The 27,253-nt window shown below is 45.2% G+C and overlaps 1 protein-coding gene across 1 annotated transcript; it reads left to right on the top strand.

Annotated features, from left to right (window-relative positions):
- LOC311115022 (uncharacterized protein) lies at positions 1-22,807 on the top strand. Its single transcript, XM_084190239.1, has 7 exons — positions 1-76; positions 9,679-9,881; positions 10,289-10,393; positions 17,380-17,475; positions 17,616-17,726; positions 18,115-18,247; positions 18,344-22,807. Exons 1-7 carry the CDS (start codon positions 49-51, stop codon positions 21,031-21,033), a joined length of 3,366 nt encoding a protein of 1,121 aa, XP_084046365.1. The 5' UTR covers positions 1-48; the 3' UTR covers positions 21,034-22,807.
- The last annotated feature ends 4,446 nt before the right edge of the window (positions 22,808-27,253 follow it).

Below are 27,253 nucleotides of genomic sequence, written 5' to 3'. Positions count from 1 at the left end.
CTGGTGCTGACCAGACGCCAGTAATATTAAATAGTAACAAAGGTCGAAATGGAACAGCAACATCTGAAGGAAGAAGGTAATTAGCTCATATATTTACTAGCTAATGTTTCACTCTTTGGCCTTTCGTCCCATGGTTAGCTAGCTAACTAGCTAAAGTTTACTAGCTATTAAGCTAAGTTGCCTTCAAGTGATAGCTAGCGAGGCTAACGTTAGCTATATAAACCAGACTACATTATGAATTTGGCAGGAAAACGTGGTAACGTTAGTCTAGAATCTGTTCCAAATGTTTAAATTGCCAACGCTCAGATTATTCATCAAGTATGCTAACTTGCTAATGGCCTAGAAGATATTAATACAAATAATATTCTGGTGCATTAAAGCATTAAAGTTGCAATATGTAACTTTTTGGGCGACCTGACCAAATTCACATAGAAATGTGAGTTATAAATCGGTAATTCTCATTGAAAGCAAGTCTAAAGGTCTTTTCACTTATAGTTGTCTTTAAAATAACCAATCTCAGTCCTCTTTAAAGTGAACTCAGGGGTAAAGCAGCAAAATAACTCGGTTCTCACTGCATTCACACTGCCCTTGAATGAGGACTCAACTCTTTTGCCAGTTCACTTCACCTATTTTGAGATCCGAGTCTTTGCATTCACATTGTTATGTGGCACCAGTGTGAGGGGTTTATGGCAGGGGAAACGGTGTTGCAGTAGTCTAGTGTGTGGTGCGGAATTAATGACAAGCGAACCTGGGGAGCTTTGTGTTCACTTTGTCCTAAAAAAGGGAACCAGACCGCGGAATTCAAGCGAACCGAACTCAGACCACCTCTCCAGATTGTCTCAGTTTGGTTCGCTCCGGGGGCTCTTGAGGGTTCTGAGTTCCTTTGGAGTGTTCACACAGGTCAAAAAAATTAAGTGAACCACACTGTGTTCACAAAAATGGTCTTAAAGGGACCAAGTGTGAGAACATCCAGAGAAAGCGGTAGATCTGTTCTATGCGCAATATTTCTATATTTCCCATTCTTACATTTCGTTTTTGCGTCTTTTACTTTTGGTTTTGTACACCAGCTTCAAACACAATATTTTGGGTTATGGAAAATATATTTCACAGTGGTTTAGATGGTACAATGATTCTCCACGTTATAGTTGCATGTTTTGTCACATAAACTGAAATTAGGTGAACTTTTAGAATTTTTGTAACCAGGAAATGTATCTTTAAGGCTAAGTTCATCTATAGAACCTTAGTAGAAGCATCGTTAAATCTCAGAGCTGTTTCCCAAAACCATCTTTATTAACGTTGCACTTGAAAACGCGCCTGTTTTAACGGCTGTGTGGGTACGATTATTAAAAAATATATATATTGAAGGTTTTCAATTTTGATTTAATTTTTCAAAACATTAAATGTACTATGCATTATGTGGGTTGAATGCTATAACACAGAATAAAACGATTAATAAAAGTCCCATGAATGTAGTGACTGCCCATAACTGCATATCACTTACTAACATTAATACAATATTTCAGTTGTTGTGTATATTACATTTGTTTATTAGATGACTTTATTATTTCATTCCAAGTCATCATCTCATCTCTATAGAGCTGCTGCCTGTACTGTCTGACAAAATCACAATTTTAGTAGTTCTTCAAAGTAAATGAGGCATACTTGTATGACTGCTGAATATCAATCACTTAGATCATGTATTTTCAGGTAGAGATACATCGGGAAGCAACAGCTGCTTTACGGTTGCGCATTCTTCGGGTCTCTTCCGTAGCAGGCGTAAAAGACCGGACAAGTAGATGCGCAATGGATTATGGTCATTGTAGTTAATTACCATGTTTTAATGCGCTAAACTATGTAGAATATTGGCCTGTTGGAAACTACAACTCCCTACTACATCTCACAGTTCCGGCTGGATCTGATTAATCTCTAGAGAAACTGTGAGATGTGCGCGTTGAGCTCACAGAAGAAAAAACCAGAACGAAATGGCATTCAAATAATTGAACCAATGTTGGTCAATTAGTTGTTTAAAAGCCCCCAAAATAACTGACATTTCAGATCATCTCTCAGCACTAGATGTGTTTTTTTTGCCCTCCCGCATCACTTTATACACAGAAGATCTCTGCTAAACATAGGTGGTGTATATTCAGTATAGCTGACAAGACGATGCTTCGATGGGGCAGAAGTCGGCGAGTTGTGATTCTGGATGGCCAGATAGCTACCAACGATGACAGGAAACTGCCATGTGGGGAATCGTAACTCACTCGTTTCATCTTGTTCTTGATACCATGTCTTGTTTTGATGTGTTTTTGACTGATTTCATGTCAATGCTAATATGGCAAAATTCACTAGCTGGCTAACGAACAACTGTAACTATGTATTTGAGACAAGTGCGCATTGTGCAAATATATTTGTTTTCAACAAACATTGGAGACTAAATACAGTTTACATGTTGTCAACAATCTAAGCCAACCTTGTCTATGTTGAGCACAAGTCGGTGTTGTTGCTGAACAACCACCCCTCTATAGAATCACATGGTTTATCCGTCTCTCTGTGACCACTGATCACTTCAGAACAAAGTGGACTACAAATACAAAGTTGCCAATGTCCTTGCAATTGATACAAACAAGTGACATGAAATTATGCTTCAAATGAAAACTGAGATGACTGCAGTATAAACAGTAGGCTATAGACCTATTTCAATCATTGAAATACATTTCATGTTCAATAAATTGAGTTATATTTACCTACTTGTAGGCTACTATCTGTAATTTGTCTCAATATATTTCATGTGTAGCCTAACGTGCGCAATATTGTGCCAAATCTGTGATTAAGTGAATTTTTATTGGGTAAGCATTAGAATAAGCCGCCTCAATATTTGCAGCCGTAGGTGGTAATATCTCTCTAGGACCTGGTCTGCCTTCAGTATTGTGAAATAATTCTAATGTTGGTAAGATTTGAATGGAGAAAGTCGATCCGAGAGCAGCGCTCCCTTTCTTCCGATCCTCTCAGTATCGACACATGCTCCAACGACGCACTTAGCGACCGTTCTCGGCGTGGTGTTTTGGGAAACGCATGTTACAACTTCGGCCGTTGTAGGAAAGATGCATCGTTAAAACGCTCGTAAGCCTAAGTTCCATCGCTATGGGAAACCACCGGGCCCAGGTCACCAAACACTGGAGTATGCATCCCTTTAGCTAGCTCATTCATAGACCTTTAGCTAGCTCATTCATAGACATTTAGCTAACTCGTTCATAGACATTTAGCTAGCTCATTCATAGACATTTAGCTAACTCGTTCATAGACATTTAGCTAGCTCATTCATAGACATTTAGCTAACTCGTTCATAGACATTTAGCTAGCTCGTTCATAGACATTTAGCTAGCTCGTTCATAGACATTTAGCTAGCTCGTTCATAGACCTTTAGCTAGCTCGTTCATAGACCTAAAGCTAGCTCATTCATAGACCTTAACATGCATCGCTTGAGGTAAGGTTTTGGAAACGTATCTTTCATATCAGCGAGAATTAATTTCCCAAAAACAAAAGGTTAAATTACTACACACCTTTACAGGACCTGGTTGGCCAACTGTTGAAGATACTGTAGCCTGGAGTGAGATTTCCTATCGTGAATGTCATTGGCTCCACCCCGTGGTCACACTCCCCCATGAAAAAAAAAAAAAAATCAGTTTTAAAGCTAATTTCCTGCAATTCTACATATTGTCACATGGCTTAGGCCCATGACCAGGGCAGAATGAAAATGTTAAAAAATCACAGGTCCGGTGTATTCAGGATTGTTTTAAAGTTGAATACACTCAACTCGACAACTTGGTTTGAAGTTACTTTTAGATTATGGGCATGGAATTTAGGTATGCTAACTGATTTTTTTGGGGTTAGAAAATGCTCATAACCATAGGATGGATTGCAGTCTCTCAAACTTTGGGTGAACTAACCCTCTAAAATAGGACCGTAGAAAATCCTGCCTAGAGGTTGGCCTCCAAGAGTGTTGGCCTCCAAGAGTGTTGGCCTCCAAGAGTGTTGGCCTCCAAGAGTGTTGGCCACCTCTGATCTATGTTTCCCAAATACTGAGGGGTTTGAATATGTTCATGTGACATTCTACGAATTACCCCACATTTTAAGAAAATTCTAATAAATATCAATCATCAGGTGGTTGAGGCTGATCTTACTCAACAAAGGCAAGATCTTTCGCATTTCTGCCTAACGTTTCTGGCTAGCAGCTTGTGCACAATACTAAAATGACAAAACGGGATATTTGAGGCAAGGGGCATTTCAATGTAGCCTGTTCTCATTTTATGACTTGGCCTATATTCAACACTGTCCGTAAAATGCTTACAAAAATACATAGCCCTCATTGAACTTTTTAATTGTATTTATTTTGAAAGGCACAAGTTGGCATATCAGATTTCAAATAGCCTAATTACACCAGCAACATGGGTAAGAAGTTAAATAATCAAAGTATGGGGAATAACAGTAGTGTTCTTGCTGAGATAAGCACACTAAGTAATTATTGTATATTTTAGCCCATTGACTTACATCAGCTATTGTGAAAGACCAAATAAACTAAAGAGAGAAAATAGCCTAAATCTGCCCCTACACCCAACCCAAATTATCTTTCAATGTATTGTCCCCCCACTACAACCAGTTAGACATTTGGGTTCACAATCTGTTTTGGGGTACAATAAGGTTCATAATGCGGTGACATAAATCAGGTCACCAGAATCCCTGCTGAACGTTGCCTTTTCATTGCTACAGTTATCAGGTCACCAGAATCCCTGCTGAACGTTGCCTTTTCATTGCTACAGCCTTATGAATGTAGTGCTAAATTGCCAAATGACCAAAGGAGGTGAATAATAATGGATCTGGGCTCATGCAAGTCAATCACTAGTAGTAGACTATATTATCACATGATGTCATAATCACTAGTAGTAGACTATATTATCACATAATGTCATAATCACTAGTAGTAGACTATATTATCATTATGATGTCATAATCACTAGTAGTAGACTATATTATCATTATGATGTCATAATCACTAGTAGTAGACTATATTATCATTATGATGTCATAATCACTAGTAGTAGACTATATTATCATTATGATGTCATAATCATTAGTAGTAGACTATATTATCATTATGATGTCATAATCACTAGTAGTAGACTATATTATCACATGATGTCATAATCACTAGTAGTAGACTATATTATCACATGATGTCATAATCACTAGTAGTAGACTATATTATCATTATGATGTCATAATCACTAGTAGTAGACTATATTATCACATGATGTCATAATCACTAGTAGTAAACTATATTATCATTATGATGTCATAATCACTAGTAGTAGACTACATTATCACATGATGTCATAATCACTAGTAGTAGACTATATTATCACATGATGTCATAATCACTAGTAGTAGACTATATTATCATTATGATGTCATAATCACTAGTAGTAGACTACATTATCACATGATGTCATAATCACTAGTAGTAGACTATATTATCACATGATGTCATAATCACTAGTAGTAGACTATATTATCATTATGATGTCATAATCACTAGTAGTAGACTACATTATCACATGATGTCATAATCACTAGTAGTAGACTATATTATCACATGATGTCATAATCACTAGTAGTAGACTATATTATAATTATGATGTCATAATCACTAGTAGTAGACTACATTATCACATGATGTCATAATCACTAGTAGTAGACTATATTATCACATGATGTCATAATCACTAGTAGTAGACTATATTATCATTATGATGTCATAATCACTAGTAGTAGACTACATTATCACATGATGTCATAATCACTAGTAGTAGACTATATTATCACATGATGTCATAATCACTAGTAGTAGACTACATTATCACATGATGTCATAATCACTAGTAGTAGACTATATTATCACATTATGTCATAATCACTAGTAGTAGACTATATTATCATTATGATGTCATAATCACTAGTAGTAGACTACATTATCACATGATGTCATAATCACTAGTAGTAGACTATATTATCACATGATGTCATAATCACTAGTAGTAGACTATATTATCACATGATGTCATAATCACTAGTAGTAGACTACATTATCACATGATGTCATAATCACTAGTAGTAGACTATATTATCACATGATGTCATAATCACTAGTAGTAGACTACATTATCACATGATGTCATAATCACTAGTAGTAGACTATATTATCACATGATGTCATAATCACTAGTAGTAGACTATATTATCACATTATGTCATAATCACTAGTAGTAGACTATATTATCATTATGATGTCATAATCACTAGTAGTAGACTACATTATCACATGATGTCATAATCACTAGTAGTAGACTATATTATCACATGATGTCATAATCACTAGTAGTAGACTATATTATCACATTATGTCATAATCACTAGTAGTAGACTATATTATCACATGATGTCATAATCACTAGTAGTAGACTATATTATCACATGATGTCATAATCACTAGTAGTAGACTATATTATCACATTATGTCATAATCACTAGTAGTAGACTATATTATCACATGATGTCATAATCACTAGTAGTAGACTATATTATCACATGATGTCATAATCACTGGTAGTAGACTATATTATCACATGATGTCATAAGGAAGATTTTTGTGACAGGGACAGGAGTGACCGCAAATTAATTTGATGACAATTATGTGTACAAAACAGCTCTACAAGTCGCGGTGCTCAGCGGAGAACGGACGTGCCGGTCCAGTCTGCCGTGCTCAGCGGAGAACGAAAGGGCCGGTCCAGTCTGCCGTGCTCAGCGGAGAACGAAAGGGCCGGTCCAGTCTGCCGTGCTCAGCGGAGAACGAAAGGGCCGGTCCAGTCTGCCGTGGTGCACTCCACTCTAGCCTTTTCGGTAGAAATGGGCTTCCAATCTCCTTGGTCCCCGACCTTTACTAAACTAATCACAAGCTTCAGTCTGCTGTGGTTCACAGCGCGGTTGCAGGAAAATTATGGATCTCCTGTGCTTGACTTAGGCAGGAGCTCACCAGGACTGAGTACCGGCACCTCAAATTTTCTACTGCTTGAGTTCCTTTTATAGAATATTAGCTCAAAAAAATGCGTGGAGTTCCTGCCCCTAAATATAAACAGTATCGGGACCCAAAATGAGTACTGGCACCTATTTCAGTCTAAGTCAAGCACTGTGAATCTCCCCGGTGAAGCTGTTACAATGCTTGTGATGTAGAATTGCAAGCGCATCAGGGTTTCCGTTAGGAAAATGTGTTTCCAGACATTTGAACGGCAACATTTTAATTTACCGGACATTCGAGAAATTTACCGGACCAATATGCATTGGGTGCGTGACCTGATTAGGGTGTCCACCCACGGCGCTCAGGACAGAAATCACGTTTTAGAATATGGTAATTCATATTAACAGAACATGCAAGTCGAGGATATAACGATGTGCGGTCATTCTTACAGAATTCTGATGCGCACTTTGAACATGTTAGAATAACAGTCCCCATTTACTTTCCCTCCTCCAACAAGACGAGTAACGAACAGCTAAATCACCAGCCTATTGTCAATCTACTATAGTAGAAACGTTTAGACCACCTATTCTATTGGTCAGCTTGTCAAGAAAGAAATGGCCTATTCCAAACCGACTCTGGGACAGTTGTGGGACGATAGATCCCTAATTCATACAACCAGTCGGCCTCGGCTACGTAATAAAAAATAAAATAAAAAAAACGTTAAAAAGCAACGAGTCTGAATCAACAGATCAGAACGTTTAGCGTAAAATGTTGATCAACTATTATTTCTTCGCATTATAAGCGCAGCAATGCGCACAAGCAGTAGACTACACGTGAATGTCCGTCCCATAATGCAGTTAGCTGGAAAACACTGTTGTCAAAAGGCCGCTGCACATGCCAGCAGTTTCATGTGACAAATATCCGTTAGAAATGTTGAGAGGAGATCTAATAGGCTACTTGGAAGCAAGGTAAGACATGCCTCATAATATGAAGGAAAACGTTCAGGTTTGAAACGTGTTAAGTATGTTTTCAAAATGCATACTGCCTCCAGCTCGTTGCAAAGTGGTGTGTGTGAAGCGCTGATGAAGCCTGCCTTCCGTTGCCGTTTGATGCCAGATTTAAAACACCTGGGAACTCGGAAAATCTCCGACTTCCGACATCAGTACGTTCAAGACATCCTCGAAACTGGGGGAAAAAAATAGCTCAGACTGGGGAAAAAAACATATTTTGAACGTTCATCCAACTCGGAATTCCAACTCGGGAACTCTGGCCTCTTTCTAGAGCTCCGACCTGAAGATCCGTGACGTCGTGATTTGACCTGGTATTTTCCCAGTTGTCTTTGAAAGCACCACAAGATGAATGATGCAGCAGATCTCCTGCTGTCTGACAGGTTTTCCACTCCAAGGCTCTGTATCTGTATGCTTTTATGTATGTGATAAATAAGAGACGAAGTGAATATACTGGACATGAGCTTTAATTCCACTACATTATGCAAATGAACCTATAGACCGATAAGCATGACCAGTCAAATGTATTTCTATTGGCTGGTATTTCCATCAGTCAAGAGGCAATAAGGTATTATTTCACAATGGGATTTTCTCTTCTCCCAGATAATTGGCCTGTGGCAATTTTATTTATCGGCTTTTCATTTATTTTTTTATCTGACAGAAGCCGGCTATTACCAGCTAACGGCCAAAGAGCCGTATTTTCATGTCATCCAACAAGTCTAAACGACCTGGCGTTTGTTTAATGGCATTGGGTTGTGGGTTGTAACCGGTGCTATGATCAGATGGCATGGAAATACAGCTCTCTGGCTATGCACACCAGTGGTGCGTTTTGCTTCAAATTAAAGATGGCATCTGCAGAAAAATATGGTGGTAGATCTTTGATGTGATGGGGCTATTTTGCTTCCACTGGGGGCCCTTGTTAAGGTCAACGGCATCATGAACTTGACCCAGTACCGGGACAGTTTTAGCCATAAACCTGGTTGCCTCTGCCAGGAGGCTGAAACTTGGCCGCAAGTGGATCTTCCAGAAAGACAATAACACCAAGCACACATAAAAATGAACGAAGAAATGGTTAATTGACCACAACATTTTACATTTGACAATAGCCAAGTCTCCAGACTTGAACCCCATTTAAAACCTGTAGTTTGAATTGAAGAGGGCAGTCGATGGATATAAAGGATCTGAAGGGATTCTAGAATGGTCTAAAATCCGCCTAGATGGGGGGCCTCTTCATTATTTTTTAAAATTCCGCCATGCCTGGCTGACCGCGCCCATTGCCACGCCCCACCCTGCCACGCCCACCACCTAAGCCCCTTTTTGAACCAGGAAAAACCCTGCTATTGAAAACGGGTGGCCCAAAATTTTTTGCCTATCTTTTTTTTTTAGAAATAAATATATTACTTCTTAAACAAAATATTTTTCTCTGATCAATTGTATTAGTGTAATTGTCCCTTGTTTGGAGCATACAGCAGGATTTGGATGATTTATTATGATTTGGATGATGATTATTATTATAATTTTTTTGCTCATCGTTATCAAAGGTGCCAATCATTTTGGACCTGAGCATGGATGTCTCCTTTTCAGAATGGGTGTCTCCTCTAGGTCGTCCTCTGCCCCCAGCGTCTCTGCGTCTTTTGGTTCCTCCACTGCGGCTGGTGTCTGCAGCTCTATGGCAGGTGGTTCAGCGGAGAGACGTCGTGGACTACGGCTTGGTGGAGGAGTTTGTCACCACTGTGTTGGACATAGTCCCAGATCTGATGAGTTACAGAGAGAAAGTCCAACTCCTCATGGGTCTGAGAGCACAGGTGAGCGATATGGGGGGGGGGGGGGCTGATGGGTGGAGAGTGTGAAGGGAGGGATGAGACTCAGGAGAACGTCTTGTTTCAACACCGGGGGGGTCACTTCATTAGATGCATGTCGTTTGGTTATAATCTGGGTAATTCTATATGACATAATTAGCCTGTCAACTAGGCTATACAGTGTTGTATTGCTATAGAAATTGGTATAGTCCCATGAAAAAGTATTCTCCCACTTGCACATTTGTCATATTTTCTGAAACATGATGCGTCTACCACCATGATTGAAATTAGGAATGGTTCCATAGGAAAAGGTTAATCTCTGCTGCAGTCAATATGCTGTTTATTTTTTGCTGGCCCACCCACCAGTCTAATTTGATTGAATTCTTAAAAATCTTTTACTTTTACTCCATCAGTTGGTTCTGGAGTTGTGTCGCTCAGATCAACTAGCCGACCGTGACACCGTCCAGCCGCACCTGAACAGGATGAAGACCTGTATCATCACTCATGGGGACAACAAGGTGAGTGCCACTCGGGTGACAGAACTTGGATCTGATCTGTGGAGAACGGAAACCAAATTTAGAACGGATAAATGGTTGGTTACGTGCGCTTGTGGAGCGTGTAATTGGCTAACGCATCCCATTGGCCCGTCAAAAGTTCAACTCACCTGAACTTTTCGTCTGTGAAAATGGGTGGAAATTGAATGGATAAGGACGTGTCATCTCCGCTGACCATCACCATAGGACTCCCATTGAGAAAGCATCGGAAATCCCAGATACGGATAAAATCACCGGGCCAGTTTGGCTGCGGCCTAACTCTGCTGGTGTTCTATATGGTGGTTAATACCAAACCATAGAGAGAGAACGAGGCCTTATCTGGGCCATGATGCAGGTTGAGGTTTATTGTCATGGGTCTTGTCCTGGAGGCAGAGCTGAGTGATTTCCCCTTAGATAGGCCAGCTGCAAAGTCAAAATTGAAAACAAAAAATTTGCTTTTTGGGCATAATTGAAGGTTAGGTATTAGGAGTGTGGTTAGATTGTATGACTTTATGGCTGTTCCAGCCAGTGAGCTCTCCGCAGAGCTGCCTCCAGACCAAGAGGTTAATGTTTACCGCTATCTGCAGTGCTAGAGTCCTGAACTAGCTATTGTGTCATTCATTTGTTGTGGTCAGCAGATTGGCGTTGAGAAGGGCTGTGCTTTTACACCGGTCGGTTTTTCCTCTGTATCTCTCTGCTTCAAACACCTGCACAGAGCCTCTGAGCGCCGCCCTCTGCTTTACAGCTGTTCGTTTTCAACATAGAGGAAGAGGCTCATTTTTGTATTTGTTTAAATGGTTGAGTCCTGAACTAAATTGTGTGCGTGAAAGAGGCCACTAGATGGCAGTGATAAAATGGCTTAAAGCCATTATCGAACCATAGACAACCCAGTTTGAAGAAGACAATGCTCTGATCATCGGCTGGTAGCGATCAATCCATAGGAATCCACACCCAGTTGGCTACTTAAAAATGGTGGAAGCCTTCAAATAGCATTATCCAGGTTATATCCATCCAGAGCCCTCTTTGTCTCTATGGTTTTTCAAATCAAAACAGCAGTCTCAACCCCTCAGGTGGAAAAGTATTGTGATAACCAGTGATGTAATGGTCAAACAAATAGGTGGGTCAATGGTAAGGTAATGCTCCCTTTACATTCAAGGCATTGTTCCACAAAAGTTGGGTGAAGGCTTGTGCAAAATTAGAGAGGTGGGTCAACCTCGTTCACACGGCTCACGTCATACTCCACAGTCTGATAAAGACCTCGTTCACACGGCTCACGTCGTACTCCACAGTCTGATAAAGACCTCGTTCACACGGCTCACGTCGTACTCCATAGTCTGATAAAGACCTCGTTCACACGGCTCACGTCGTACTCCATAGTCTGATAAAGACCTCGTTCACACGGCTCACGTCGTACTCCATAGTCTGATAAAGACCTCGTTCACACGGCTCACGTCGTACTCCATAGTCTGATAAAGACCTCGTTCACACGGCTCACGTCGTACTCCACAGTCTGATAAAGACCTCGTTCACACGGCTCACGTCGTACTCCATAGTCTGATAAAGACCTCGTTCACACGGCTCACGTCGTACTCCACAGTCTGATAAAGAGGAAGGTTGCAGAATTTAAAGGTTGGTGTTAAACATTCTGATTGGTTTCATCCTTCCAACTAAAAGTCCCAGTACGACATATCACTTTACATTTGGATTTGGGGATTTGAGTAAAAGTAAAGATACCTTTTAATAGAAAATGACTCAAGTAAAAGTGAAAGTCACCCAGTAAAATACTACTTGAGTAAAAGTAAAAGTATTTGGTTTTAAAACTACTTAAGTATCAAAAGTAAATGTAATTGCTCAAATATACTTAAGTATAAAAAGTAATAATTCCTTATATTAAGCAAACCAGACGGCACCATTACATATTTATTTATTGTTAGTTACGGATAGCCAGGGGCACACTCCAACACTCAGGCATAATTTACAAACGTGTGTTTAGTGAGTCCGCCAGATCAGAGGCAGTAGGGATGACCAGGGATGTTCTCTTGATTAGTGCGTGAATTCAACTATTTTCCTGTCCCGCTAAGCATTCAAAATGTAACGAGTACTTTTGGGTGTCAGGGGAAAATGTATGGAGTAAAAAGTACATTATTTTCTTTAAGAATGTAGTGAAGTAAAAGTAAAAGTTGTCAAAAATATAAATAGTAAAGTACAGATACCACAAAAAAACTACTTAAGTAGTACTTTAAAGTATTTTTACTTAAGTACTTTACATCACTGCATGTTGGAAAATGTTAAGAGGAGCACTACAGGAGAAGAGGAGCACTACAGGAGAAGAGGAGCACTACAGGAGAAGAGGAGCACTACAGGAGAAGAGGAGCACTACAGGAGTAAAGCCACTGTCCACATTGTATTACTTCGTTGGTTACAGCGAGCAAAGACGACTGTCACCATCAATCATAGTTAACAAGTTTTAATGTTCTTTCGCCATTACCACACATACACCACAGGTGTTGTAAAAGAGTGTCGTAAAACATTAGTCAAAACCACATCAATACATCTTCCTTTTTTTCACAGACGTGTATATACACATTTCATCAACAAGCAATGTCCATTCACAAATACCAATTCAAACATCCTCACTACTGTCAGACTCCCAGTACCTGGTGTCAGAGAAACATCCCCACTTGTTCTCCTTTCTTTGTCCTGTGTGTCCAGTGGCAGCATGACTGTGTGTCCAGTGGCAGCATGACTGTGTGTCCAGTGGCAGCATGACTGTGTGTCCAGTGGCAGCATGACTGTGTGTCCAGTGGCAGCATGACTGTGTGTCCAGTGGCAGTATGACTGTGTGTCCAGTGGCAGCATGACTGTGTGTCCAGTGGCAGCATGACTGTGTGTCCAGTGGCAGTATGACTGTGTGTCCAGCATGACTGTGTGTCCAGTGGCAGCATGACTGTGTGTCCAGTGGCAGCATGACTGTGTGTCCAGTGGCAGCATGACTGTGTGTCCAGTGGCAGCATGACTGTGTGTCCAGCATGACTGTGTGTCCAGTGGCAGCATGACTGTGTGTCCAGTGGCAGCATGACTGTGTGTCCAGTGGCAGCATGACTGTGTGTCCAGTGGCAGCATGACTGTGTGTCCAGTGGCAGCATGACTGTGTGTCCAGTGGCAGTATGACTGTGTGTCCAGTGGCAGCATGACTGTGTGTCCAGTGGCAGCATGACTGTGTGTCCAGTGGCAGTATGACTGTGTGTCCAGCATGACTGTGTGTCCAGTGGCAGCATGACTGTGTGTCCAGTGGCAGCATGACTGTGTGTCCAGTGGCAGCATGACTGTGTGTCCAGTGGCAGTATGACTGTGTGTCCAGCATGACTGTGTGTCCAGTGGCAGCATGACTGTGTGTCCAGTGGCAGTATGACTGTGTGTCCAGTGGCAGCATGACTGTGTGTCCAGTGGCAGCATGACTGTGTGTCCAGTGGCAGCATGACTGTGTGTCCAGTGGCAGCATGACTGTGTGTCCAGTGGCAGCATGACTGTGTGTCCAGTGGCAGCATGACTGTGTGTCCAGCATGACTGTGTGTCCAGTGGCAGCATGACTGTGTGTCTAGTGGCAGTATGACTGTGTGTCCAGTGGCAGTATGACTGTGTGTCCAGTGGCAGCATGACTGTGTGTCCAGTGGCAGCATGACTGTGTGTCCAGTGGCAGTATGACTGTGTGTCCAGTGGCAGCATGACTGTGTCTCCAGTGGCAGTATGACTGTGTGTCCAGTGGCAGTATGACTGTGTGTCCAGTGGCAGTATGACTGTGTGTCCAGTGGCAGTATGACTGTGTGTCCAGTGGCAGTATGACTGTGTGTCCAGTGGCAGTATGACTGTGTGTCCAGTGGCAGCATGACTGTGTGTCCAGTGGCAGCATGACTGTGTGTCCCGTGGCAGTATGACTGTGTGTGTCCAGTGGCAGTATGACTGTGTGTCCAGTGGCAGCATGACTGTGTGTCCAGTGGCAGCATGACTGTGTGTCCAGTGGCAGTATGACTGTGTGTCCAGTGGCAGTATGACTGTGTGTCCAGTGGCAGCATGACTGTGTGTCCAGTGGCAGCATGACTGTGTGTCCAGTGGCAGCATGACTGTGTGTCCAGTGGCAGCATGACTGTGTGTCCAGTGGCAGCATGACTGTGTGTCCAGTGGCAGCATGACTGTGTGTCCAGTGGCAGCATGACTGTGTGTCCAGTGGCAGCATGACTGTGTGTCCAGTGGCAGCATGACTGTGTGTCCAGCATGACTGTGTGTCCAGTGGCAGCATGACTGTGTGTCTAGTGGCAGTATGACTGTGTGTCCAGTGGCAGTATGACTGTGTGTCCAGTGGCAGCATGACTGTGTGTCCAGTGGCAGCATGACTGTGTGTCCAGTGGCAGCATGACTGTGTCTCCAGTGGCAGTATGACTGTGTGTCCAGTGGCAGTATGACTGTGTGTCCAGTGGCAGTATGACTGTGTGTCCAGTGGCAGTATGACTGTGTGTCCAGTGGCAGTATGACTGTGTGTCCAGTGGCAGTATGACTGTGTGTCCAGTGGCAGCATGACTGTGTGTCCAGTGGCAGCATGACTGTGTGTCCCGTGGCAGTATGACTGTGTGTGTCCAGTGGCAGTATGACTGTGTGTCCAGTGGCAGCATGACTGTGTGTCCAGTGGCAGCATGACTGTGTGTCCAGTGGCAGTATGACTGTGTGTCCAGTGGCAGTATGACTGTGTGTCCAGTGGCAGCATGACTGTGTGTCCAGTGGCAGCATGACTGTGTGTCCAGTGGCAGCATGACTGTGTGTCCAGTGGCAGCATGACTGTGTGTCCAGTGGCAGCATGACTGTGTGTCCAGTGGCAGCATGACTGTGTGTCCAGTGGCAGCATGACTGTGTGTCCAGTGGCAGTATGACTGTCCTGAGTGTCCTCAAACTTCTCCTGTGTCAAAAGGCTTTGTCTATTGCGCCAATACACAGCCCCATCTTCTGTTCTGACTGTATATGACCGAGGCACAACCTCCAAGACAGTAACCTTTCTATCCCATGAATCCAGACTCCGAAATCTAACCACATTCTTAGCTGCCAATGGTGGCAACACTGTAGGAGTTTTATCATAGTAGATTTTAGTTTTGCCTTCAACTGCAGGGCCCTGTCCTGCACAGCTGACGGGCAGTCATTCCTGCAGAGGCCAGGCCACATTTCAAGGGCGCTGCTCTGTAAGACAATACAGTCAAGTATGGATCAGTCCGACTGTGTGCTGCCTTGTTTAAGAGTCTCTTCACGATTTGCACCTTTTTCAGCCTTTCTGTTACTTTTAGGATATAGAGGATATGTCTGAAGTCATAATGCTCTGCAAAATCACTGCAAGCAAACTGGGGTGCATTATCAGAAACCGAAAAAGTAAAAATAATTTAAAGTACTACTTAAGTATTTGTTTTTGGTATCTGTACTTTACTATTTATATTTTTGACAACTTTTACTTCACTACATTGCTAAACGATATATACATATTCCCTGACATTTTTTATGCTTAGCAGGACAGGAAAATTGTCAAATTCACGCACTTATCAAGAGAACATCCCTGGTCATCCCTACTGCCTCTGATCTGGACTCACTAAACACACAAGCTTAATTTATAAATGATGTCTGAGTGTTGGAGCGTGCTCCTGGCTATCAGTAAATTAAATAAAAGCAAAGAAATGGTGCAGTGTGGTTTGCTTAATATAAGAAATGAGAAATGCTTTATACTTTAACTTTTGATACTTAAGTATATTTTAGCAATTACATTTACTTTTGATACTTAAGTATATTTAAAACCAAATACTTTTAGACTTTTACTCAAGTAGTATTTTCTGGGTGACTCACTTTTACTTGAGTCATTTTCTATTAAGGTATCTTTACTTTTACTCAAGTATGACAATTTTGTACTATCCTTACTTTCACTCAAGTATGACAATTTAGTACTATCATTACTTTCACTCAAGTATGACAATTTAGTACTATCCTTACTTTCACTCAAGTATGAGAATGTAGTACTTTTTCCACCTCTGACTATGGTTGCTCAATGTCAGAATGTATATTTTGCCAATAAAGATCAGGCTGTTCAGCTAAAATAAAGACATACCTTGAAATGAACAATGACATTAATCTGAATTGGTATTTGACCATTTTTATTTCTGTGAAAACGCTTGCTTCTGTAGATCGCTTGCTAGCTAGCTAGCTAGCGTATTCCATTCCCAAACACCATGCTAGATCCGTGTGAGCGGGCCACTTAGTTTTGCATTGCCCAGTGCACTTAGATAGCCGGCTACCTTTTTTGTTTTGTATCATCTACTAGCAACATATGATAACTCTTTTGGGCGCTAGTACCTACTGAACCTGATTGACCTCCATCACTGAAGCGGGCCACTGCCATGTCGTAGTAACACAGTGGACTTGGAGCCTACATTCACTGGGGGCACGGAACCGATTTTTTTTAAATATTTTTTTTAGCCTCAGCTTCATGGTGAATCAACTCTTCCGCTGTTGGTAGCCATCGTAGTCATTTGGGACCAAACGAAAACCGTCTGTCCGCCACATCCTCACGAAGCGGTCCCACTTTCTTCTCGCATTTCGGCCAAAACATGCTACAGTTGCTGTAGTGCCTCCGGCAGGCCGTTCCCTACTTGATGTCAAAGCTGCAATGTATCGTTGGTTTAGGAGTTTTTCATAAACGTAATTTTAAAATTGTGAAAATATTGAAATATTAACTTTTGCATAAAATACCATTTTAGGTGGAATATCATCAATCTACGTTGTTAGATTTGTGGAAATATATCGTGCAACCTGCCCTTTTAACCTCGCAAGCCGCCTGATCTTGCTGCAAGCTCGTGAGATCAGGCGGCTTGCGAGGCTGTGGTTAACCAGGCAAGGTTTTATATGCTGGTTTCGTTGATTCGTTGTGTTATCCATACTTGCTGTAGATTTCTGATCCTGAGGTGGAGGCATCAGAATCAAACTTCCTGAAGCTGATTCAAACGCTGCTGGAAGACCCCTTTGAGAGAGAACACTTCTTTCAGGTCAGTAGCTGATGATGATGATGATGATGATGAACAAGGAGGATGATGAAGCCAAAGGAATTGAATGACAAGGCAGTATTCAATGTTTTAGATTTAAAAGCACTGACATTCTCGACTTGTTTGGTTGGTTGTTTTCTTAGAAAGTGTTTCCAGAGGAATTTGGGCCGAAGTATGACTCAGCACTGAAGACTCTGGTGTGGGAGTTCCTCTCCAGCCTGGAGAAGCTGCTTCCAACACCAACCCTTCAACAGGTACCACCGTGACCTCAGACTGAGGGTAACCTTTATACGTCAGGGTTATACCAAACAGGGTTATACCAAACAGGGTTATACCAAACAGGGTTATACCAAACAGGGACTTTGCACAAATGCAAAAATGTCCATTCATTGGCTGAATAGATGCATAAATACATATTTTAATCTATACTATTATGTGTTTTATACCAGTCATGCATATTGTCAGCATCCTGGAAAAACTATATTTTCATAATCTTATTAATGAAAGTTCATTAGGTGTTTTGAAATACTTTTTATTTTTTGTCCAAGAGTCATAAAGTGAGAAACAAGGTTTTTTCTAGGACAACAAGGTTGTGATATTTTAGAACTGGGATCCATTGTCGTGCCGTTCTCTTTCTATCAGACTGCATCGTGTTTCCTACCTGACCCCTCTGTCCTGATGGAGTGTGTGCAGTCTGTGAGTCACCCTCAGTCTTTGAGGACCCTTCTCCAGTACCACACCAAGCCTTCTCCAGGACCACATGTAGAGGCCAATGGTAGGCGAAGTAGACTTTGAAAATGAAGTGAAGTTAATTTTAGAATGTCAATGGTTTTTATGGTTGACTGACTTTTCCTCTTCTCCCCGACCTCAGCTCTGTCTGGAGACGACCACATCCTCTCCTCGCCGCCTCCCTCTCCCCTAGAGACCGTGGAATCATCCACTGACCAAGCTGACCCAGAGATCCAATCAGAACCCGTACAGGGATTCATGACCATTCAAAGGCCTGCATCATCTGACATTGAGTCAGAAATGACACCGTCGTTGGAATACAGGGAGAGCGGACGGGGGATGAATTTAGACCGCTCTGCAAATGTTGACATTTTGCCTTTGAATGAAGCGGTGGAGCCTGCTTTTGTAAACAAGGAAACTGCAGAGAGAAACGTTAATGATGGGACACTTGACAAAGAGTCAGCAGAAGAGTGGAAAATGGATGAAGCTTTTCTCCGCCTTCATACTGACAGTGGGCTGAAAATCCAAGGAAGAGTTTGCAGCCAACCGGAGGTGCAAGACATTTCTAGTTTATCTACTTCCGGTCGGCTCCGTCAGCCCATAGTGCTGCTGCAGAGACTTGACGTGACTGATATGCTGTTACCAGAGGTCTCTTCAACACAGAGGAGAGAGAGGCTTCAGCTTGACAAAGTGGGATCCCAAGGACCGAGAGGAGGACGGGTCATATCACAAAAGAGTGAGAGGAATGTCAACGGAGAGCCCTCGGATAGTAAGCCTCAGTGTTCTCTGGTCCCTGGCCCGTCACATACGAAGGGTCAGCCTAAAATAAGCAAGCGTGTCAAAATATGCTCCTTTTGTGGGAAAACTTTCAGGGAAGCAAAAGATTTGACAGCACACATGAGAACTCACACGGAGCAGAGCCCTCGCCTGATTGGACAAGACTTTGACTTACAGGATGGGGTGGCAGTTCAACCAGAAGAGGATAACATGTCCGCCGCATCTTCGGAGGATTGGACGGAGACGCCCCAAGACACTTTACCCCAGAGAAGACGCGTGAAAAGCCAACATGGTAAACCAAGACAGTCTTCCAAAGTCAGCAAATGCTCCCTGTGTGACCGGACCTTCAGTAAGGTGGCACACTCGAGACAGCACATGAGATACACTCATGGTAAGCTCCTGTGCCTCAACTGTGGGGAAGGTTTTGAGAACTCAGATTTTGAGAAACATAAAGAAGAGTGCTTGAAGACAAAGAAACGTCTCTCTTGCCCTCTGTGCGGTGACACCTTTGAACTCTCTGAGCCAAACGAGGACGTGAACCAACAGAGACTTCCAAGAGAGGCTCACCCAGACGCAAGCACGCTTTTAGCAGCAGTAGAAAATGTGGAGATGGAGATACCTCTTCCCTCAAACGCTACACCCCAGAACCCAACAACCTCCAATGCTCTGCCATTTCAGTTAGCTAATAATTACAGAACGTGCCTTTTGTGTAAGGAAGCGTTTGATAATGGAGACGACCTGAGAATGCATCTGAAATGTCAACATGATGTACTTCCTTACCCGTGCTTTAAATGTGGGGAGAGCTTCCAAAGCACATTTGATTGGCAGAAACACTTAAACGAGTGTTCGGGACAAAACATTCCAGACTTCAGAAAGTGTCCGGGGTGCAGGACAAGGACTTGTCAATATACACAGCAGGGAATGACAAGTCAGGAGGTGAACTTTAAACGACACCAGACGCACTGGCCACTACATACAGAGGAAAATGAGATCCCACAGTCCGGCAGCACAGACGTTGACTTCTCAAATGACTCTCAGCAACACCAGCCAAACCAATCAGTCAATCAATCAAACTTATTTGTAAAGGACTTTTCCAATCAGCAAACTGCTCTTACAGTAAGCCGGCCTAGACCCCAAAGGGCAAAAGAGTGTGATGAGATTAACTTTCAGAGACGGCAAGACTTGAGTGAGGAAGTCAGTCCCCGCCAACACCTAAGGGAGGTTGATCCAGCAGATGGAAGCACAAGGGGTAATGGGATAGAGACTTTCCAGCCCCACAGTACTGAACCCCAGAACCCAACAACCTGCGACGCTTCCCCCACTCTGCCCCGCGGTGTGGATTTAGATTCTAGAACATGTCACGTGTGCTCAAAGAGTTTCCGTAGGAAACAATCCCTGACTTTGCATCTGAGACGTCACGGTGAGGGGGCCATTAAGTGTCCCATATGTTCAAAGTGCTTTGGTCGCAACAGGGATTTAAAGTTTCACCTGGCCAACAAAACAGGCTGTGGGCCGATGCGCCGTAATCGTACCGTCGTAATCGTTCCCACAAAAGACACGCCGGTCTTCACCTGCTCTGATTGTCTGCAACAATTCACGAGCGAAAATAAACTGAAATTACACACGGTATGTCACACGGGAAAAGGGTTCTCCTGTAGTTTTTGTGGCAGAATGTTTGCCGAACATAATTATTTAGAAGTTCATATTCGTTCTCATACTTACAGGCCTTATCTATGTGATATGTGTGGTAAGGATTTCCCATCTCAGTCTGTATTGGAATCACACCAACGGGTACACACAGAGGAGCGCCCATTCTGTTGCACAGACTGTGGAAAACGTTTTAAAGATAAGGGTACCCTGAAACAACATCGAATGATTCACACAGGAGAGCGGCCGTTTGCCTGCGCTCTTTGTCAACTACGCTTCAGAACGAATAGACATCTAAAACGACACATGATGTTCCACACAGGGGAAAGGCCTTATAAATGTCCAGTTTGTGGGAAGGGCTACACGCAGAAAAGCGATATGAGGCAACATCAGGCTTCGTGTTCCTAGTTGTCTTGGGGCTCAGAGTTATAAGATACGAGTTCTGCAGCTACTCTTATCTGTCAGCATTCGGACTAATTCACTCTCTTATGTTGTGTTCGTGACATGTTGTAAATTCGTAAATACCAGCATACGACTAGGAAATGTCCACTTGAACGCCCCTCCAACTGCTAATTACTAGTGGGAAACTCGTTTATCATCTCTGAGCTCCGACTTCTCCCAACTCTGAGGTCACTAAAAAGTATTTAGTACGACATGAATGGCCTCCCGAGGGGCGCAGCGGTCTGAGGCTCTGCATCGCAGTGCTTGAGGCGTCACTACAGATCCGGGTTCGATCCCGGGCTGTGTCGCAGCCGGCCGCGGTTGGGAGACCCATGAGGCGATGCAGAATTGAACCCAGCGTCGTCCGGGTTAGGGGAGGGTTTGGCCGGCCGGGATGTCCTTGTCCCATCGCGCTCTAGCGACTCCTGTGGCGGGCCGGGCGCCTGCAAGCTGACCTCGGTCGCCAGTTGTACGGTGTTTCCTCCGACACATTGGTGAAGCTGGCTTCCGGGTTAAGGCAGCAGTGTGTCAAGAAGCAGTGCGGCTTGGCAGGTTCGTGTTTCGGAGGATGCGTGGCTCTCGACCGTCGCCTCTCCCGAGTCCGTACGGGAGTCGCAGCGATGGGACAAGACTGTAACTATCAATTGGATATCACGAAATTGGGGCGAAAAAGGGGTAAAAAGTACATTAATTGTTTGATTTCTTTATGATGCACAATTTGTCGATGGTTGTCTTATGAGAACAATCCATAACTTTGTGGGAGGAGATAAATATCTGAATAGAGCCCTAGTCATTTTTATTTGGGATATACAGTGCATTCGGTATTCAGACCCCTTCACTTAGTACTTTGTTGAAGCACCTTTGGCAGCAATTATAGCCTTGAGTCTTCTTGGGTATGATGCTACAAGCTTGGCACACTTGTATTTGGGGAGTTTCTCCCTTCCTTCTCTGCAAATCCTCTCAAGCTCTGTCAGGTTGGATGGGGAGCGTCGCTGCACAGCTATTTTCAGGTCTCTCCAGAGATGTTAGATCGGGTTCAAGTCCGGGCTCTGGCTGGGCCACTCAAGGACATTCAGAGACTTGTCCCGAAGCCTCTCCTGCGTTGTCTTGACTGTGTGCTTAGGGTTGTTGTCCTGTTGGAAGGTGAACCTTCGCCCCAGTCTGAGGTCCTGAGCGCTCTGGAGCAGGATTTCATCAAGGATCTCTCTGTACTTTGCTCCATTCATCTTTCCCTCGATCCTGACTAGTCTCCCAGTCCCTGCCGCTGAAAAACATCCCCACAGCATGACGCTGCCACCACCGTGCTTCACCGTAGGGATTGTGCCAGGTTTCCTCCAGACGTGACGCCTGGCATTAAGGCCAAAGAGTTCAATCTTGGTTTCATCAGACCAGATAATCTTGTTTCTTATGGTCTGAGAGTCCTTTAGGTGCCTTTTGGCAAACTCCAAGCGGGCTGTTATGTGCCTTTTGCTGAGGAGTGGCTACATTTGATAACATTACGGGTGGAGGGCTCTTATCAACAGACTAAAGACATATAGTTTTTCTACAAAATAAAAAAAAACGGAGTTAATTTTGAATTCTCCCTATTGAATTAATGTAGAAAATGTCAAATATTTTTGTGAGTTGAAAAAGGTTTATTTTTAATGTTACTCTAACTCCTCAGCTGTAAAACAGCCCTTATAGTCTTTAGAAACTGCAAATATAAGTCTACAATAATGTTAATAAACAGAACAGAAACCCATGCATTGTCCTCAATGTTTTTCATCCTTCCATTTTGTATATGGTACAAATTGTTCTACAATGATGATGGCCTATCCCAGTAATGAACGGTTAAACGCGTAAATTAATAATTTTGTCATCTTTCCCCAAATGTCTTAGCGAAAAGGAGTCTAAAAGAGTTTCTGAATTTATATCCATTGTACAGATATAATTTTTTGTACAGTGTTTTTATTTGCTTTGTCATGTTGTTGTTGTTGGGGTTCCAATAGTCATGTCAATTTACACAGTTAATACCACATGTACCCGTAGGCTGCCACTCCAAAAAAAAAAAAATCCATACCGAGAAATTATCATATTGATCACACAGGATTCTGTCATAATAAAATTGGTAAATATGCAGGTGCTTCTACACCTGCATTACTAGCTGTTTGGGGTTTTAGGCTGGGTTTCTGTACAGCACTTCGAGATATTAGCTGATGTACGAAGGGCTATATAAAATAAAATTGATTGATTGATTGAAATAAGACAAACAAAGAGGTGTGCCTCCACCCCCAACTCCCCATCTCATTCCCCCAACTCCCCATCTCATTCCCCCAACTCCCCATCTCATTCCCCCAACTCCCCATCTCATTCCCCCAACTCCCCATCTCATTCCCCCAACTCCCCATCTCATTCCCCCAACTCCCCATCTCATTCCCCCAACTCCCCATCCTCGTCAGCCCAACATCACTCCCAACTCCCCATCCCACCCCCCCCCCTCAACTCCCCATCCCACCCCCCCCCCCTCAACTCCCCATCCCACCCCCCCCCCACCTCAACTCCCCATCCCACCCCCCCCCCCCAACTCCCATCCTCGTCAGCCCACCCCCCCCCCCAACTCCCCATCCTCGTCAGCCCACCCCCCCCTCAACTCCCCATCCCACCCCCACCCCCTCAACTCCCCATTCCCACCCAACTCCCCATCCCATTCCCCCCCCAACTCCCCATCCCATTCCCCTCAACTCCCCATTCCCCCCCAACTCCCCATCCCATTCCCCCCCAACTCCCCATCCCATTCCCCCCCAACTCCCCATCCCCCCCCAACTCCCCATCCCATTCCCCTCAACTCCCCATCCCATTCCCCTCAACCCCATCCCATCCCTCAACCCCCCACCCATTCCCCCCAACTCCCCATCCCCCCCCCAACTCATCCCCCCCAACTCCCCATCCCATCCCCCCCAACTCCCATCCCATTCCCCTCAACTCCCCATCCCATCCCTCAACTCCCCATTCCCCCCAACCCCCATTCCCCCCCAACCCCCATCCCCCCCCAACTCCCCCAACCCATCCCCTCAACTCCCCATCCCCCCCCCCCAACTCCCCACCCATTCCCCCCCAACTCCCATCCCCCCCCCCCAACTCCCCATCCCATCCCCCCCACTCCCCATCCCCCCCCCCCAACTCCCCATCCCATTCCCCCCTAACTCCCCATCCCATCCCATTCCCCCCCAACTCCCCATCCCATCCCCTCAACTCCCCATCCCACCCAACACCCCATCCCATTCCCCCCCAACTCCCCATCCCATTCCCCTCAACACCCCCATCCCATTCCCCCCAACACCCCATCCCCCCCAACTCCCCATCCCCCCCCCAACCCCCACCCATCCCCCACTCCCATCCCATTCCCCTCAACTCCCCATCCCACCCACCCAACATCACCCCAACTCCCCATCCCATTCCCCCCCAACACCCCATCCCATCCCCCCCAACACACCCATTCCCCCCCCCCCAACTCATTCCCCCCCAACTCCCCATCCCCATCCCCCCCAACTCCCCATCCCATTCCCCCCAACTCCCCATCCCATTCCCCCCAACTCCCCAACCCATCCCCCCCAACTCCCCATCCCCTCAACCCCCATCCCATCCCCCCAACTCCCCATCCCATTCCCCCAACTCCCCATCCCATCCCCCCAACTCCCCACCCATCCCCCCCAACTCCCCACCCCCCCCCCAACTCCCCATCCCATTCCCCTCAACTCCCCATCCCATCCCCCTCAACTCCCACCCAACCCACCCCCAACCCCCATCCCCCCCAACCCCCATCCCCCCCCAACTCCCCACCCCCCCAACTCCCCATCCCATTCCCTCCCAACCCCCATCCCATCCTCCCAACCCCCATCCCATCCCCCCCCAACTCCCCATCCCCCCCCCTACACCCCCATCCCATTCCCCCCCACCCCCATCCCCCCCCCCCCAACACCCCATCCCATCCCCCCAACTCCCCATCCCATCCCCCCAACTCCCCCATCCCATTCCCCTCAACTCCCCATTCCCACCCACTCCCCCATCCCCCACCCCCCCCCAACTCCCCATCCCATTCCCCCCTAACTCCCCATCCCCATCCCCCCCAACCCCCACCCATCCCCTCAACACCCCATCCCACCCAACTCCCCACCCATTCCCACCCAACTCCCCATTCCCCCCCAACTCCCCATCCCATTCCCCTCAACTCCCCATCCCATTCCCCTCAACTCCCATCCCATCCCCTCAACTCCCCATCCCATCCCCCCCAACTCCCCATACCCCCCCCCCCAACTCATTCCCCCCCAACTCCCCAACTCATTCCCCCCAACTCCCCATCCCATTCCCCCCCAACTCATTCCCCCCAACTCCCCATCCCATTCCCCCCAACCTCCCCATCCCCCCCCCAACTCCCCATCCCATTCCCCTCAACTCCCCATTCCCCCCCAACTCCCCATCCCATTCCCCTCAACTCCCCCCCCCCCCCCCAACTCCCCATCCCATTCCCTCCCAACTCCCCATCCCATTCCCTCCCCAACTCCCCATCCCATTCCCCCCAACTCCCCATCCCCCCCCCCCAACTCCCCATCCCATTCCCCCCAACTCCCCATCCCCCCCCCAACTCCCCATCCCATTCCCCCCTAACTCCCCATCCCATTCCCCCCCAACTCCCCATCCCATTCCCCTCAACTCCCATTCCCACCCCAACTCCCCATCCCATTCCCCCCAACTCCCCATCCCATTCCCCCCCAACTCCCCACCCATCCCATTCCCCTCAACTCCCCATTCCCACCCAACTCCCCATCCCATTCCCCCCCAACTCCCCATTCCCCCCCAACTCCCCATCCCATTCCCCTCAACTCCCCATCCCATTCCCCTCAACTCCCCATCCCCGCCAGCCCAACATCACCCTCAACTCCCCATCCCATTCCCCCCCAACTCCCCATCCCATTCCCCCCCAACTCCCCATTCCCCCCCCAACTCATTCCCCCCCAACTCCCCATCCCATTCCCCCCCAACTCCCCATCCCATTCCCCCCAACTCCCCATCCCATTCCCCCCAACTCCCCATCCCATTCCCCCCCAACTCCCCATTCCCTCAACTCCCCATCCCATTCCCCCCCAACTCCCCATTCCCTCAACTCCCCATCCCATTCCCCCCAACTCCCCATCCCATTCCCCTCAACTCCCCATCCCATTCCCCCCAACTCCCCATCCCCCCCCCCCCCCCCCCCCAACTCCCCATCCCATTGCCCCCCAACTCCCCATCCCATTCCCCCCCAACTCCCCATCCCCGCCAGCCCAACATCACCCTCAACTCCCCATCCCATTCCTCCAGCCCAACATGTCTCCATCCATAACACTTTGTATTCAGGACAAAAAGTGAATTTCTTTGCCACATTTTTTGCAGTATTACGTTAGTGCCTTATTGCATTTAGGATGCATGTTTTGGAATATTTGTATTCTGTACAGGCTTCTTTTTCACTTTAGTATTATGGAGAAGATGGCTGCCGTTTTACAGCCCTCTAACCAATTGTACTATTATGTGTGTTTTTCCGCGTTATTTGTAATTTATTTTGTACATAATGTTTCTGCCATCGTCTCTTATAACCAAAAAGAGCTTCTGGATATCAGGACAGCGATTACTCACCTCGTATTGGACGAAGATTTTTTCTTCAACGAGGTGGCCGCGAAGGATATCCTACAGACACCCGACAAGGCCCAAATCCCCGTCATTCGCATGAGGAAGAAACTGAGATATTGTGGACGTAGGTCGGGGTGCCTTGTAAGGATCCGACGGCGAGTGAGTAATCTGCCTCTTCCATCAATCCTATTAGCCAATCTTCAATCATTGGAAAATCAATTGGATGACCTAAGATTACGGTTATCCTACCAACGGGACATTCAAAACTGTAATATCTTCTGTTTCACCGAGTCGTGGCTGAACGACGACATGGACAACATACAGCTGGCGGGATATATGCTACATCGGCAGGATAGAACGGCTGACTCTGGTAAGACAAGGGGTGGAGGTCTGTGTATATTTGTAAACAACAGCTGGTGCACAAAATCAAATACTAAGGAAGTCTCGAGGTTTTAATCGCCTGAGGTAGAGTATCTTACGATAAGCTGTAGACCACATTATTTACCAAGAGAGTTTTCATCTATATTTTTCATAGCTGTCTATT

Source organism: Coregonus lavaretus (assembly GCF_964263955.1).
Source record: "Coregonus lavaretus genome assembly, contig: HAP1_SCAFFOLD_340, whole genome shotgun sequence".
NCBI classification, from domain to species: domain Eukaryota; kingdom Metazoa; phylum Chordata; class Actinopteri; order Salmoniformes; family Salmonidae; genus Coregonus; species Coregonus lavaretus.
This window is presented reverse-complemented; position numbering and strand designations above follow the sequence as displayed.

What these genes read in the sequence shown, in the direction of transcription:
- LOC311115022 (XM_084190239.1), top strand. Translation starts at nt 49, where the DNA reads ATGGAACAGCAACATCTGAAGGAAGAAG. An exon ending in AGAGAGAACACTTCTTTCAG is followed by an intron (nt 17,476 to 17,615) that starts GTCAGTAGCTGA and finishes TTGTTTTCTTAG; the next exon opens with AAAGTGTTTCCAGAGGAATT. An exon ending in CAACACCAACCCTTCAACAG is followed by an intron (nt 17,727 to 18,114) that starts GTACCACCGTGA and finishes TCTTTCTATCAG; the next exon opens with ACTGCATCGTGTTTCCTACC.